This window comes from Phalaenopsis equestris, unplaced genomic scaffold, assembly GCF_001263595.1.
Source record: "Phalaenopsis equestris unplaced genomic scaffold, ASM126359v1 Scaffold000761, whole genome shotgun sequence".
NCBI classification, from domain to species: domain Eukaryota; kingdom Viridiplantae; phylum Streptophyta; class Magnoliopsida; order Asparagales; family Orchidaceae; genus Phalaenopsis; species Phalaenopsis equestris.
In genome coordinates, this window is record NW_018165201.1 from 2042334 (window position 1) to 2057388 (window position 15055).

Here is a 15055-nt window from a genome sequence, read left to right on the forward strand (position 1 = left end):
CAACATGGTCGAGAATCCCAGCCAGCCACTATGGGCTGACCAACTTCCAAACCGGCCGATCACTATGGGTTGGTCAAACCCTGAATCAGCCGGCCACCCTTGGGTTGGCCACTTCCCAACAGGTCGAGCACTTAGGCCGGCCACCTCCAGTCGACCGACCGATTGGGTCAGTCACCTTATGCTGACATGATCAATGTGGAAGAAATCCAGAAGGACTGATTCATGCAGGGAGTAGACCAGATTACTCCTCATTGCTCTACTTTAAATAAAGGTATCTATAAGTAGAGGAACCCATGTCATGTCAAAGGGTTTCTTTTAGGCTCTCTCTCTCCCTCTCATGCAGAGAGCTTGCTTCTCTTCTCCCTCACTTATAATTGAACTTGTGTGGAATAAGAAGGGGCCGCCGAGCCTGGGGACCACCCCTATATAGTGCCCCTTTTTGGCTATAATTTGGAGTCGAAACAATTTTAGCAGCAGGCAACAGGTAGGTAAGCGCCAACCATGGGCCCAAAGACGACGCCTAGGCCCTAGCTCCTTTTTCAAACCCTGAATTAGACCTGCAGGCCAACATGGTCGAGAATCCCAGCCAGCCACTATGGGCTGGCCAACTTCCAAATCGGTCGATCACTATGGGTTGGTCGAACCCTGAATCAGCCGGCCACCCTTGGGTTGGCCACTTCCCAACAGGTCGAGCACTTAGGCCGGCCACCTCCAGTCGACCGACCGATTGGGTCAGTCACCTTATGCTGACATGATCAATGTGGAAGAAATCCAGAAGGACTGATTCATGCAGGGAGTAGACCAGATTACTCCTCATTGCTCTACTTTAAATAAAGGTATCTATAAGTAGAGGAACCCATGTCATGTCAAAGGGTTTCTTTTAGGCTCTCTCTCTCCCTCTCATGCAGAGAGCTTGCTTCTCTTCTCCAACACTTATAATTGAACTTGTGTGGAATAATACAGGGCCATTGAGCCTCGGGACCACCCCTATTTGGTGCATCCTTTCTTAATAATGTGGAGTCGAAGCAATTTTAACAACAGACAACAAGTAGGCTGGCGCATTGGTGCCAACAATGGGCGTAATACCAGCATTTTGGCGCTTAAGCACACACTGTTGGGCGCTTGAAAAAGGAGCTAGAGCCTATGCGCCGTCTTTGTGTGCTTATGCGCTCGATATAGAGCAGGCACAGGTCTTTTTTTTCCCGAGAGACCGACATTTAGGCTTTTGGCACTCATGCGCTCTATATAGAGCAGGCGCTGATCTTTTTTTTTTCGAGAGACCGAGATTTAGGCTTTGGTCAGAGAACTTGGCACCTAGGCGCCTAGGAGCAATTAACTCAAGATTTTCGATTCTTAGCCAATTTCGGGCGTGGAACATAGATTACATGTTGAGTCTTCCTTTGGCATTTTTCGACAACTTTCTGGCGTAGGAGAGAAGAGTTGAAGAGGAGGATTTCTGGCATCTAGGTGTGTGTTGTTCACGTCGGATCAAAGAAGGAAGATTGTGGAGCATCCTGTAAGTTTCTTCATGTGAGTATGGAGAAGAAACTTGCGAGTTATTTGTAAAACTTTCTGAATTACATAGTGATATTTGTGGTGGTGTGGTTCTATGATTTTTTCCCGTTTTCGGGGTTTTTTTATATAAAATCTTTGTTTGTTTTTCATGTTGCTTTGATTGTGTTTTCTATTTATTTTTGTTCTGGTTTTTCTCCAATCCTTAAATCCTATTCTGCGGTGCCATTGTGAATTCTTTCGAGGATTCCCAAGAAACTGGTATTAGAGCAGGGTTCGATTTGAGTGAGAGTAATGGCCGAAGAAGGAAGGTTCAAGATGGAGAATCAGCTGTATTAGAAAAAATTGTATTTGTCACTACAATGAATCACAAAGAAGCCAGAGTTTATGCCCATGGAGGAATGAGAAGTGTTGGATCGAACGACACTGGGTTTGATCAGGTTAACACTTTCCGTATCTATTGTGTTAAATTTTGTGAACGAGAAAACTACGGTGGATCTCATGGTGGCACTGACTAAGATCTACAAAATTTTTTTTGCCTCCAATGAGGTTTTTCTAGTGAAAAAATTATTCAACATGAAGATGGTAGAAGACAGCTCAGTGACATAACATCTCAATAACTTCAACACTGTGACGAGCCAGTTGTGTTCAGTGAGAATCAAGTTTGATGATGAGGTCAGAGCACTGATGATACTATCTTTTTTGTTGAAAACCTGAGATGGTTTATTATCGGCGGTGAGTAATTCTTCAGGGATTTCAAAGTTGAACTTCCATGATGTCGTGGGTCTGATGCTGGATGAAGAAGTTGGTAGAAAAATAGCAAATGGCGAATCTCCAGGTTCTAAGTAGAGTGGTGATAACGCAGGAAGGAATCTCGACAGGAATACATGCAAAGGCAGATCCAAGTCCAAGAGAAGAAAACGCAAGTCAAGCAGAGAAGTTTGCTGGAACTATGGTAAAAAGGGTCATTTCAAGAAGAACTGCAAAGCTCCAAGGAAAGAAAGTGGTGGAAGACGGAAAAGTACTCTTTCTACTATTGTCTTCACAGGTGAAATCTAAAATGACTCCCTGGTGTTATCCCTAATCAACAGTGAATCTTGGATATTTGATTCAGGTGCCTCTTTTCATACTTGCCCCAATAAAGAGATATTAAAAAACTACACTCAGAGTGATCTAAGGAAGATTTATTTTGGAGATAACAAGGTCTGCAGTATAGTAGGAAAAGATGATGTTGATAACAAATTGTTGAATAAAACAATTCAGTAGCTTACTGATGTCAGACATGTTTCAAGTTTGAAGATAAATCTTATCTTTGTGAGCCAGTTTGCAAAGTCAGGACTTGTGACTACTTTCACAGGTGATTCGTGAAAGTTGACCAGGGGGCATTAGTGATGGCTCGGGACAACATTGAAGACATGCTTTATTTGATCAATGAAATGACTAATTTCATTGATGTGGCTGGAATCAGGGTGGATGCATGTTTGTGGCATCTTAGGATTGATCATATGAGCGAGAAATGTATAAAGTCTCTACTTTCAAAGAATAAACTTTAGGGTTTGAAATCAGTTGACCTAGATTTCTGTGAAGGTTATATTTATGACAAACAGAAGAAAGTTTCTTTCTTCAAGTGCAGGTCAGTGGTGAAATCAAAGAAACTGGAGTTAGTGCATACTAATGTATGAGGTCCTACTCCAGTTAAGTCTATTGTAGATTCTCACTATTTTGTCACTTTCATTGATGATCATACTTGAAAGGTATGTGTTTATTTATTAAAGCAGAAATAAATGTATTTAAAGTTCTTAAGAAATGGTAGTTATGATAGAATATGAGACATACTAAAAGTTGAAGTGTTTCAGATCATATAATGTAGGTGAGTGTAATAATCAGAAGTTCAGAAGTTTCTTTGCTATAGAGGGGGTCAGACATGAGTTCACTGTCCCAAGGAAACCACAACAGAATGGTGTGGATGAGCGCATGAACAGAACAATCATGGAGTGTTTTAGGAACATGAGGTTGCATGCAGGCTTGCCGAAACCATTTTAGGTTGAAGCAGTTAACACTGCAGTTTATCTGATTAGTCGTAGTCCGTCAGTACCTTTAAGGAAAGCTTACCTGAAGAAGCTCGGAGTGACAAAATGATAATACCTATCTCATTTAAGAGTCTTTGAGTGTTTTGCATATGTGCATGTTGATGCAGGTTCTAGAAGCAAGCTTGACTCAAAATTTGTCAAGTGCACCTTCATTGGGTATGACTTAGATGAGTCTAGGTATAAGTTTTGGGATTATTAGAATCAGGAATTCATCAGGAGCAGGGACATCACTTTCAACGAGATGTAGATGTATAAGGGCAGGGTTAAAACTCAGAACTGTCTGTCAACTACTTCTGAAGAATACAAATATTTGGAGATAGATGATATTGATGATCAGGAGGATGGAGAAAGAAGAAGTGCTCAACCAGAAGGAGCACTGAAAGTTTCTTAGTGACCTACTACAAAAGTCAGAAGGTCCAGCAGAGTGTCACGACCCGTACCCAGGTATTCTCCGTCTTTACACTATTTGTTACCGACTGATAGCGGTGAATCAGAGTGCTTTGAGGATGCCACTCAAGTTGAAGTTTCAAGGGGGCTGGAGCATTCCATGGATGAAGAAATGCAATCTTTGGAGTCAAATCAGACTTAGAATTTGATGATACTGCCAAATGGCAAAAGTGCACTGCAAAACAGGTGGGTCTACAGGCTGAAAGAGGAGTTAGATGGTACTAAGCGCTACAGGGCAAGACTTATTGTGAAGGGTTTCCAACAGGAGGAATGAGTGAATTATACAGAGATCTTCTCTCCAGTGGTGAAGATGACAACTGTCAGGGTTGTGCTGCGTCTGATAACTGTGGGAGATCGACATATGGAACAAATGGATGTAAAGACAATTTTCTTACATGTAGATCTGGAGGAGCTTTACATGGTGCAACTACAAGGTTACAAGTTTCTAGACAAAGAAAGTTTGGTTTGCAGATTGAAGAAGAGTCTTAATTGGCTTAAAGTTGAGACAGTGGTACAGGAGGTTTGACAGGTTTATGTCAGAAAATGGGTACTTGAAGTGCCACTCAGATCATTGTTGCTTCATCAAACACTTTGGTAACTGTTATATTTTGCTTTTCTTATATGTAGATGACATGTTGATTGCAGGGGCAAGTATGATGAAAATCAAGGACTTGAAGAATTAGTTATCAAGTGAGTTCGAGGTGAAGGATTTATGTCTAACCCGGAAGATCCTCGGGATGAGAATCAGCAGGGACATGAGTGCAGGAACATTGAAGTTGGCTCAGGCAGAGTATGTTGAGAAGATCATACAGAGGTTCAACATGAGTCAGGCGAAACCAATTAACACTCCGTTAGGTAGTCACTTCAAACTATCCAGGAGCTAGCTCTTAACTCTGAAACAGAGAAAACACAGATTGAGAGAACTCTGTATCCTTCAGCAGTTGGAAGTTTGATATATGCGATGATTTGTATCAGGCTAGCTATTTCTTATATAGTGGGAGTTAAGAGCAGGTATATGGGCAATCCAGACATGCATCATTCGAAGGCCGTAAAATGGATTCTCAGGTATTTGAGAGGAACAATTAATCGTGTATTCTGTTATGGAAATACAAGGATGAATTTACAAAGATTTTAAATTCATATCTGGCGGGAGATGTGGACAGTAAGAGAAATAAAACAGGCTAGATCTTTACATTGGAGAGCGCACCGATAAGTTGGGTTTCTAGGTTGTAGAAGATAGTTGCACTTTCTAATACGGAGGTCGAATATGTTGTTATCACTGATGCCAGCAAGGAGATTGTTTGGCTATAGAGTTTCATGTCATAATTGGAAACCTCAACAGTGACAGTATGAGTGCGATTCATCTTGCTAAGAATTTTGTTTTTCATGCCAGGACGAAACACGTTCAACTTAGGTATCATTTCATTCGATCTCCTCTGTAAGGATGAGCAGTTATTTTTGGAAAAGATAAACACAGCTAAAAATCCTATGGATATGTCGACGAAGGTGGCGATTGTTGAGAAATTGAAGCTATGCTTGGCTTCAATTGGATTTCATGAAGATTGAGACAAGGGGTGAGCCACACCACGGTACGTGACCACACTATGTGATTCTAAAGGCGATTCAGATGGAGGTGCAGGTATAGAGGATTGGTGCTTGATCCTTCGCCTCCAAGTGGGAGATTATTGGGTTGTAATGTGGAGCCGAAGCAATTCTAGCAGCAAGCAGTAGGTGGGTAATTTGGGCACCTCAACTCCCATTGACGAGCTCTTAACAGAGGAGTCGGTGCCTATGCACCGGCTTTTGGCGCTTATGCGCCCGATATAGAGCATACCCCAATCTTTTCTCCTGAGAGACCGACATTTAGGCGCCTGTTTATTGGCGCCTAAGTGCCGATTTATGGGCGCAAATACAGAGGATTTGACGCTTAGGTGCCTGGGAGCAGTTAACTTAGGATTTTCGATTTCATGCCAATTTTCGAGCATGGAACATAGATTGTATGTTGAGTCTTCCTTTGGTATTTTTCGACAACTTTTTGGCATAGGAGAGAAGGGTTGAAGAGGAAGATTTCTGGAATCTCAGCGTGTGTTGTTCGCGTAGGATTGGAGAAGAAAGATTGTGGAGCGTCATGTAAATTTCATCGTGTGTATGGAGAAGAAACTCCTGAGTCCTTTATAAAAATTTCTAAATTACATAGTGAAATATGTGTTGGTGTGGCTCTGTGGTTTTTTCCCGTTCTCGAGTATTTCCATATAAAATTATTGTGTGTTTTTTTGCTGTTTTGATTGTGCTATCTATTTATTTTTTTCCCGATTTTCTCGAATTTTGTGATCCTATTCTGCGGTGACATTGAGAATTCTTTGGGGATTTCCAACAAAACTAATATCAGAGCGGGATTCAATTCTAGTGGGAGTAATGACCGAAGAAACAAAGTTTCAGGTGGAGAATTTGTTGTTCCAGAAAAATTATATTTGTCACAACAGGGAATCACAAAAAAGCCTGAGTATGTTTTTGGAGGAATGTGAAGTGTTGGATCGAACGACATTGGGTTTGATCGAGTTAACGCTTTTCCCATCTGTTGCGTTCAATATTATGAATGAGAAAATTATGATGAATCTCTTGGAGACACTGACCAAGATGTACGAAAAATCATTTGCTTCAAATAAGGATTTTTTTTTTATGAAGAAATTATTCAATATGAAGATGGTAAAAGACAGTTCAGTGACAGAACATCTTGTTGACCTCATTTTTGAGGTCTTCCCTTCCCTCTCCCTACAGCATAGGTTCTTGCTATAGGATTTCCTATTTGACTCTTCAAGGAGACTACTACTAGGACCCACATTATTTAGAAATTTGAGTTATTTCTTGACTTCTCGTAGTCTTGTATGGGTGGTTTCAAATTCTCAGCATATAGTTGACTGAATTAAAACCGACATATTGAAACTCATGTTGAATTTCCATAGGAATTAGAAAAGCCATAAGGAAACTCCACGACGTGTGATGAATGACTTATTGCCGAGAATAGCCTACTTGACTTTGGTTGTTGCTTAGGCAAGGACCGGTCATCGCTTTGCCCATTAAACGGCTCCGGTCGAACCAAAATACTTAACTTATCGCGCCCTCACGCGCATCGAATTCAAATTGACCCGATCATTGACAAACCTGTCGAACGACCTTGGATGACGAAACGGACCTTGTGGGCATGTCCGGAACATCAATTTTACAAAGGGAGGATATCCATTCTCTTAGGACTCCGCGCACGAGCGAGTTGCACGTAAATCGATGAACATAACATAAAGTTTAAAAAAGAAAATAATGTTTTTAAATCTAACTGACGCACTCAACACCTCTTTCCCATTTGACCGGGAGACCCAGCCTGCTGGCGTCATTTCCTCACCCGTGCCTTCTCCTTCACGTGAGGAGTTGACCTCTTGGCTTCGCCTTCCCGAAGCTTGTTCCTGCTTCGTCTCGCTTGGTGACGGGCCTTCGTGATCCTTCATTTCCTCCTTCGGCAAATTGACCCTGCCGGGCCTGTCTCCCCGATACATTCGGTTAGCTAAAATCCCCTCCTTCCCATTGTCTTCGGCTCCCGGGGCTTCTGGGCCCTCCCTCTCTCTCAATTTCGTCGGATCCTGCTCAGATGAATTTTTCCTCCATCATCTCAAGTTTGGGGATGCAATCGTCCCGGAGAAGGCAAATAAGGCTGATTCAAAGCCGTCTTCCCCAATTCCCGGCCGTCCTCTTCGCGGGAAAGAAGAATCAGATGGAGTCCGAGAAGATCTCTTCCCCGAATTTAACAGTAAGCTGCCAAGGATGAGTAGAGTTCGTTCTAATAAATCATATTTAACAGGAGAAGGGAGATGAGGATCTGGCCCATTTCAACAAAAGTTCAACTTTGATTATGAATCTAATGGGGAAAGCTTAGATTTCTGCCTGCAGCCAGAAAGTATCACCGGATTCAGCTGAGAGAGTCAAAGGAAGCCATGCGCCTGATGATCCTTTCAGTTCTGATCAAAATCGTGAGCCTCTTCATAAAGGAACTTATTATTGGCATGTCAATTCCATATTTCATTGGTACACAAATTGGTGAAGAGATGGCCAGAGGAATCAACAATCTTCAGATTAGCTGGTGCAGGAAATTGGTTTCATTAATTTCGAGCTGTTGCATTAATAAGGATGTTTCCATTTCCATGTATTATTTTCAACTATGGCAACAAAATTGGTAACTAGCAAGTTCTGTGCTTCTATTTTCATATATTTCTAAGTTACAGGAAGGTTACAAGTAGGTTACAGAGAAGTTACAGAGGGTATAACACGGATATAACCCTCAATACCTTCCCTGTAACCTAACTGACGTACGCAGCGCTGCGTACGTCTTACGTACTCAAATATTTCTCCCCTTTAAGAACATGAGATCCTAACATCACATTACTTACAAACCACTCAATTCCTAAGTATTTACATGTCCAACTCCCAAACTTCAATTCCTAAGTATTTACATGTTCAACTTTTGTACACTACAAAAGTGAAGTACAGCTTTTCATGCCTAGGATTATGACACCAAGGTTTTATAAGTGTAAAGATCAAAGTTTGGGGTTTATGTATGTGAATATATAATAATTGTGTGGCATGTATGTAAATCTCCCTGTAAGTTGAGTCTAAGCCCGGGTTGCTTTTGTTTACCTGCACATCAACCTGGGCTTAAAACACTGTTGCGAAGTTTCTGAGCTCCAACCATGTTGGGTTAATTTTTCTCGCAGGCAGTAAAATGGTAGAGGATTTTAGCTGTCTCTTAAGCCCAGTTCAGCAACAATTTTACTTCCATCTTCAGGTAATTTTAAGACTAATTATCTGAATCCATTTTGTATGCTCCCTTGATTATATTGTACTTATTGTGGTTCACCCTTGTGAAATGATATGATCAGCAACCTGAAATCTACTTTTAGTAGTTTGCTTTTGCATTGCAATTTTGTCCCTTTTATTGATTTATTTATTTTTAAGAGGGGTATTTACATATGTGTGTGTGTGTGTGTGTGTGTGTGTGTGTGTGTGTGTGAAAGATATATATATACATCTCTATATCTATCTATCTATCTGTATGAAAGATTTGCATAGTATAATGTAAAGGATTTACATGCATGCCGTCAACTTCTTATGTACCAACCTATCTTATGCATAAGTCTTATGTTTACGTACCACTCAATTGCCATATATTTACATGCCTAACACCTAAACTTTATTTTTTAATATAATGTGTCACTTTACCCATGCACGAAAAAGCTATATTTGATACACCACCAACAAAATTTTATCATCCAACACGAGTCTCGAGGTATGACACGAATCTCGAGATTATATTGCTTGAGATGATATTTTAAGCAAGAAACATTCAAATATTGATAAAAAGTCATCCAAAGCTCCGATTTCAGCAAACTTATAGTTAAACTGACCGGTTCGATGAGATGACCTAATGATATGAAAACTAGTCCAATCCAAGTCAAATCAAGCCCACATCAAGTCATTAAACCACAATTAAAAGAATTATGAATACATTTAGAAAGTCAAACAACTGTCAAATATGATAAGTTTATACTCAAATCGAGCGGCTCGACAAGACGAATCAACGAGCCCAAGATCATTCAATTCTGACATCATTAAGTCACTCAAATGTCCATTAAACGTTGTATGATCGATGGAAGCTCTCCAGACTGTTCGATCAAAATGGTTCATATTCCTGTATTAATTGTACCGAGAACACTATAAATAAAGCCCCAATCCTCTCATGAAGGGGAAGGAAGTCTAGAGAGAGCCTGAGGTATTGAGAAGAAGCTGCAGCTCAGCATCACCACCAATCGTCGTCGACCACCGCCGATATCCGTCATCGACCACCGTCGACCTCCGTCATCCACCGCCGTCAACTGTCGTAGATCGTGGACAACCACCGCTGAAACGACCACCGCAGACCTCAGACGACCACTACCGACCGTTGTCGACCTCCACCGATCGTCATCGATCACCACCAACCAGACGCCGCCAGTCGACATTGTACCTTGAAAAATATAGTTACCCTTTCCGTCTGTGGGACAAGGAATTTCTGTGATCATCAATTAATTGTGGATTTCCACAGCTGGGCCAGACCTCGTGGTTTTTCCCTTACGGGTTTTCCATGTAAAAACTTCTAGAGTCATCACCTTTTTTTTAATTTTATCTATGTGTGTTGAACTTTCGTATAACCCTAAGACGATAATTTGTTACTCTACAACCACGAATTTGTTAGCACGCATCAGTTTGGCGCCGTTTTGGGAAACTCCCAGTCCCATCACTGAAACACTTTCTCAATTTCCTACATGGTCACCAGGCAAAATATTCGGGACAACGGAGTAGCTCGCTCTAACTCCCATCATTCCAGGAAACAGTCACGAAGTCAAGGGCGATATCTTTCTTCATCTTCCCGCCATAGAAGACGTTATTTAACCAACGAGGGGGTTTCAGGTCCTTATATGAAAGAATGAATAAGTAGAATGAAGGAGTCTCAACTGGAGATCATACAATTCCTACGAGGGATCCAACAACCACTCTCCACATCGATGACCGAAACACTTTTACCATGAAATTCGCGACCTATGAGAAACATACTGCTCGGAGGAACTCGTACCGTCCCCCTACTCAAGAGGGAACAATTCCCTTGTCAGGACGTGATGGTGAACTCCTAGTCACCACAAGTTCCACTCATCCATCTCATGCAGGTCCCCTAGCACCAATACGTCTTGCTACCGTTCCAGATGATGTCATCTGTAATGAACTACGTTGCCTCGTCCGAGAAGAGTTCCCCTAGAGAAAAAAGATCGCTTTCACACTCACCCTAACATCCTTGAATCCTCTCCCTTAGTGAATGAGGTCCTCCAACACCCTATCCCACCAGGCTTCGAGCTGCCAAACATTGACACATATGAAGGAATAACTAACCCCTATGAACATATTGATCATTATCGAACCATCATGCACATTCAATGTGCCTCTGACGCGCTTTTATGTCATGTGTTCCCAGCCACGCTTAAGGGACAAGCTTGAACTTTGAACCTGGTTCAACTCTCTGTCAGGGGGCACTGTAAACACTTTTAACGAGCTTGCCAGACTATTCGCAGAGCAATTCATAGCAAATCGATGGATCATCAAAAATTCATCTCATCTCTCAGGAATTCGTCAAAGTGAAGGAGAGTCGCTCAAAGACTACTTCCGTAGTTTTTCTGCTGAAGCCCGTCAAATTCTGGGAGTAGGTCCAGAGTTACTTTGGGGGTTTTTCTTGAGGGGCTCGCCTAGGACCCTTCTATTCATCACTGTGCGGGAGACAGTTCATTCTTATGCCGAACTTGTCCACCGTGTTGAGGCCCAAATCACTGCAGACGAGGCTATTAGTGCACATAAAGAACAAGTTGAGAAATTTGGGGAAAAGCGCAAAGGTAACTCCAAAAACAAAAATCAATCTTCGCAATGGAGAAAGTCTGAACAACCGAAGAATTGTGACCTCCTCATTCAACTTGCGGGTCAACGAACTGAATATCAACCCAAGAAAGAGTATACACCACTCAACACGTCACATGCAAACATCTTGATGGCCATCAAGGATGAGCAAGCTATTAAGTGGCCTAACCCCTTAAAACCTAACACGGGAAATCAAGAACAATACTGTCATTTTCATCGAAGTCGTGGCCACACCACTGAGGCATGTAAACTCCTTAGGGAAGAAATTGAAAGGTTGATTCAGCAGGGATATCTTGGTCGATTTATTGAAAACAAACTAGCTGGTAACGATAATGTTGCTATTGGGGGCAACAATTACAAAGACAACAACATGGGGGTCACCCAGTCGTAGGTGAAATTCAAACAATTGCAGGAGGTCTGTTGCTGACTAATTAAGTTCTTATCACTACACCTGGTGAACCAACACAGAAGAAATTATGTCTTGAATCTATCACTTTTGATAATTCTGATTTAGAAAGAGTTCGAGTATTTCCCCAAGATCCTCTTATCATTAGCGCAGGAATTTGCGAACCCTACTACAATGTAAAAAGAAATGTAAAAAGAGTAAAAAGAATCCTGATCGACAATGGGAGCTCTGTTGATGTTTTGTTTTACTCCACTTTCCTTAGTTTGGGATTGACAAGGGAAAACTTCAACCTGCATCTGGACCATTGTACGGTTTTGATAATCGACAAGTACGCGTCGAGAGAACAATAAATCTCCCTGTTGTCATGGGAGATTTTTATTGACAGATAACTCACTCAGTTCAGTTCATTGTTGTCAAGTCAGAATCAACATACAATGTCATTTTCAGGAAACCTATGCAATCCATCTTTGACATTGTAACATTTGTGCTACACGTGAAGCTCAAATTTCCAACCCCAGATGGGATCAACGTCATACGAGGAGATCAACAGATAGCACAATCATGCTACCTCAGACAAGCTCAACTACGTCCATCAGTGACACTTAGCATTGAAAACTTTGATCTCCGAGATGAAGATGTATCTCAAAGAGCTTACCCCCGTAGAAGATTTGGTTCATGTCCCGCTCTCTAATGAACACCCATCGAGAACAATACAGCTTGGTTCCTTACTCTCCGATGAGGAAATGTCAGAATATGTAGATCTCCTCTGAGGGAATCAAGATATTTTTGCATGGACTCCGACCGAAATGTCTGAGGTTGACCCTGAAATAATCATGCACTCTTTAAAGATAGATCCAACCTTTAAACCGGTCATCCAGAAGAAGCATAATTTTGCCCCAAATCGCTTTCAAGCTATTGAACAAGAAGTCAACAAGCTTCTCGAAGCAAAGTTCATATGAGAGGTACACCATCCTGCATGGCTGACCAATGTTGGCATGGTGAAAAAAGCTAGTAGTTCATAGAGAATGTGTGTCGACTATACAGACCTCAAAAAAACATGTCCGAAGGATAGCTATCCCCTCTCACGCATAGATCAACTTGTTGATGCCACTTCCTGACATCAGATGCTAAGATTTATGGATACATATTCAGGGTACAATCAAATAAAGATGAACCCAGTAGATGAGGAAGCCACCTCTTCTTAAACAGATAAGGGCTTATACTATTATCAGGTTATCCCATTCAGATTAAAAAATGCTGGTGCAACTTATCAACGTCTCATGAACAAAGTCTTCAGAAATCTTCTGGGGCATATAATGAAGGTTTACATTGATGATATTTTAGTTAAAAGCCTATAAGCATCCCAACACACTTCGCATCTAGAAGAGTGTTTCTAACTCCTTCGTCAATATGATTTACGACTTAACTTGACAAAATGTGCTTTCGGGGTGGCATCAGGGAAGTTTTTAGGATTCATGATTACCCATCGTGGAATTGATACAAACCTAGAAAAAATCAAGGCGCTAAGGGACATGATGTCTCCAAAAAACATCAAAGCGGTAAATGTCAAAGAGGTACAACGGTTAAATGGTCGTATAGTCGCTTTATCCCGCTTCTTAGCTCGTTATGGTGATAAGTATTCGTCGTTCTTCAAGATACTCAGAGGTGCTCAGAACATCGATTTTTAGTTGACAGATGATTGGCAGAGCGCTTTCGAGCAACTCAAGACATATTCGGCTTCACGCCCCTCCTCTCAAAGCTTGCCATCAACTATGAAGTACAAAACATAATTATCTACACTGACTCTCAACTCATCGCATCCTAAGTAGAAGGAGAATATGATGCTCATAACTCATAGCTGGTGCATTATCTCAGTCTCGTAAAAACTCTTCTTGCCTAAATTGAAACATGTCAGCTCATTTACATACTTCGGGAGCATAACACCCGAGTCGATGCCCTCTCCAAGCTTGCAACTTCTTGCAACTTCAATCTTTATAAAAGAAGGTATATTGAGGAGATACATTTTCCTAGCATCCATGACCCATGGGTGATATTGTCTATAGATGACCCAAAGGAACCATCTTGGATGGGGGCAAAGGAACCATCTTGGATTGGATGGATCCCATCATTCCTCCAAGACGGGACACTGTTAGATGATGGCACTACATCAATTCACATTCAATGCATGGCTGCCAACTTCATCCTTATAGGGGATGAACTGTATAAGAAGATATTCGTAGGTTCATATCTCAAGTGTCTTCCTCCATTTGAAGCTGATTATGCTCTACGAGAAGTTCATTTCGGAATATGTGGGGAACATCTTGGTGGCAGGGCATTTGCTTTTAAAATAATGAGGCAAAGCTTCTCTTAGCCTACGATTAAACAAGATGCATTAGAGTTTGAGCAAAAATGCAAGAATTGCCAATCCCACTCCAATCTTACGCATGCACCGCTAGTGGAACTCATATCTTTTTGTGAGCCTTGGTCTTTCTCCCAATGGGGTGGGGGTAGATATCATGGGGTCTTTTTCGATAGCTACTGGACAACAAAAATTCATTATCTTAGCTATCAACTACTTTCACCAAATGGGTAGAAGCAGAGCCTCTTGCCAAGATCACTGAGGCCAATGTCAAACAGTTTGTTTGGAAAAACATCATCTGTTACTTTGGGATTCCCGCAAAGATTATCACTTATAATGAGACTCAATTCATTCGAAGAGTCTTCACATCATTCTGCAGAGATCTTCACATCATTCTGCAGAGATCTTCACATTAAGTTGGTGCACACTGCCACACTGCTGTGGCGCATCCCCAAACAAATGGACAGACAGAGGTGACAAATCGAACGGTGCTCAAGGGGTTGAAGACTCGTCTTGATAACGCTGGGGGGCAATGAGTAGAAGAGCTGCATAACAATGAAGAAAAGCTCCAAAAATAATTGGGCCTATTTGTCCTCTGGGTCTATCGTACCACACGAACTCCTACCTGAGAAACTCCATATAACTTGTGTTTTGGCGCCGAGGCTGTCATCCTTATTGATATCAGAGTTCCAAATCCCCGAGTCAAGACTTTCGACTCGAATAACAATGAAGAAAAGCTCCGAAAATAATTGGATCTTC

At 41.5% G+C, this 15055-nt stretch overlaps 2 protein-coding genes across 2 annotated transcripts in view; both read left to right on the forward strand.

The window, feature by feature from the left end:
• LOC110030791 (pentatricopeptide repeat-containing protein At5g66500, mitochondrial-like) overlaps positions 1 to 8900 on the forward strand; it is a 14568-nt gene extending 5668 nt beyond the window's left edge. The window contains exon 2 of the mRNA XM_020733710.1: positions 8810 to 8900. Coding sequence (XP_020589369.1) covers positions 8810 to 8824 — 15 coding nt within the window. The 3' untranslated portion in view covers positions 8825 to 8900. The remainder of the gene's footprint in view (positions 1 to 8809) is intronic.
• A 1756-nt stretch (positions 8901 to 10656) lies between these two features.
• Positions 10657 to 11922, forward strand: LOC110030814. Its single transcript, XM_020733740.1, has 2 exons — positions 10657 to 10843; positions 11150 to 11922. Exons 1-2 carry the CDS (start codon positions 10657 to 10659, stop codon positions 11920 to 11922), a joined length of 960 nt encoding a protein of 319 aa, XP_020589399.1.
• The last annotated feature ends 3133 nt before the right edge of the window (positions 11923 to 15055 follow it).

Coding starts and splice junctions, on each gene's coding strand:
- LOC110030814 (XM_020733740.1), top strand. CDS start 10,657: ATGAAATTCGCGACCTATGAGAAACATACTGCTCGGAGGAACTCGTAC. Junction 10,844..11,149: donor CGTTCCAGATGATGTCATCT/GTAATGAACTAC, acceptor ACTCTCTGTCAG/GGGGCACTGTAAACACTTTT.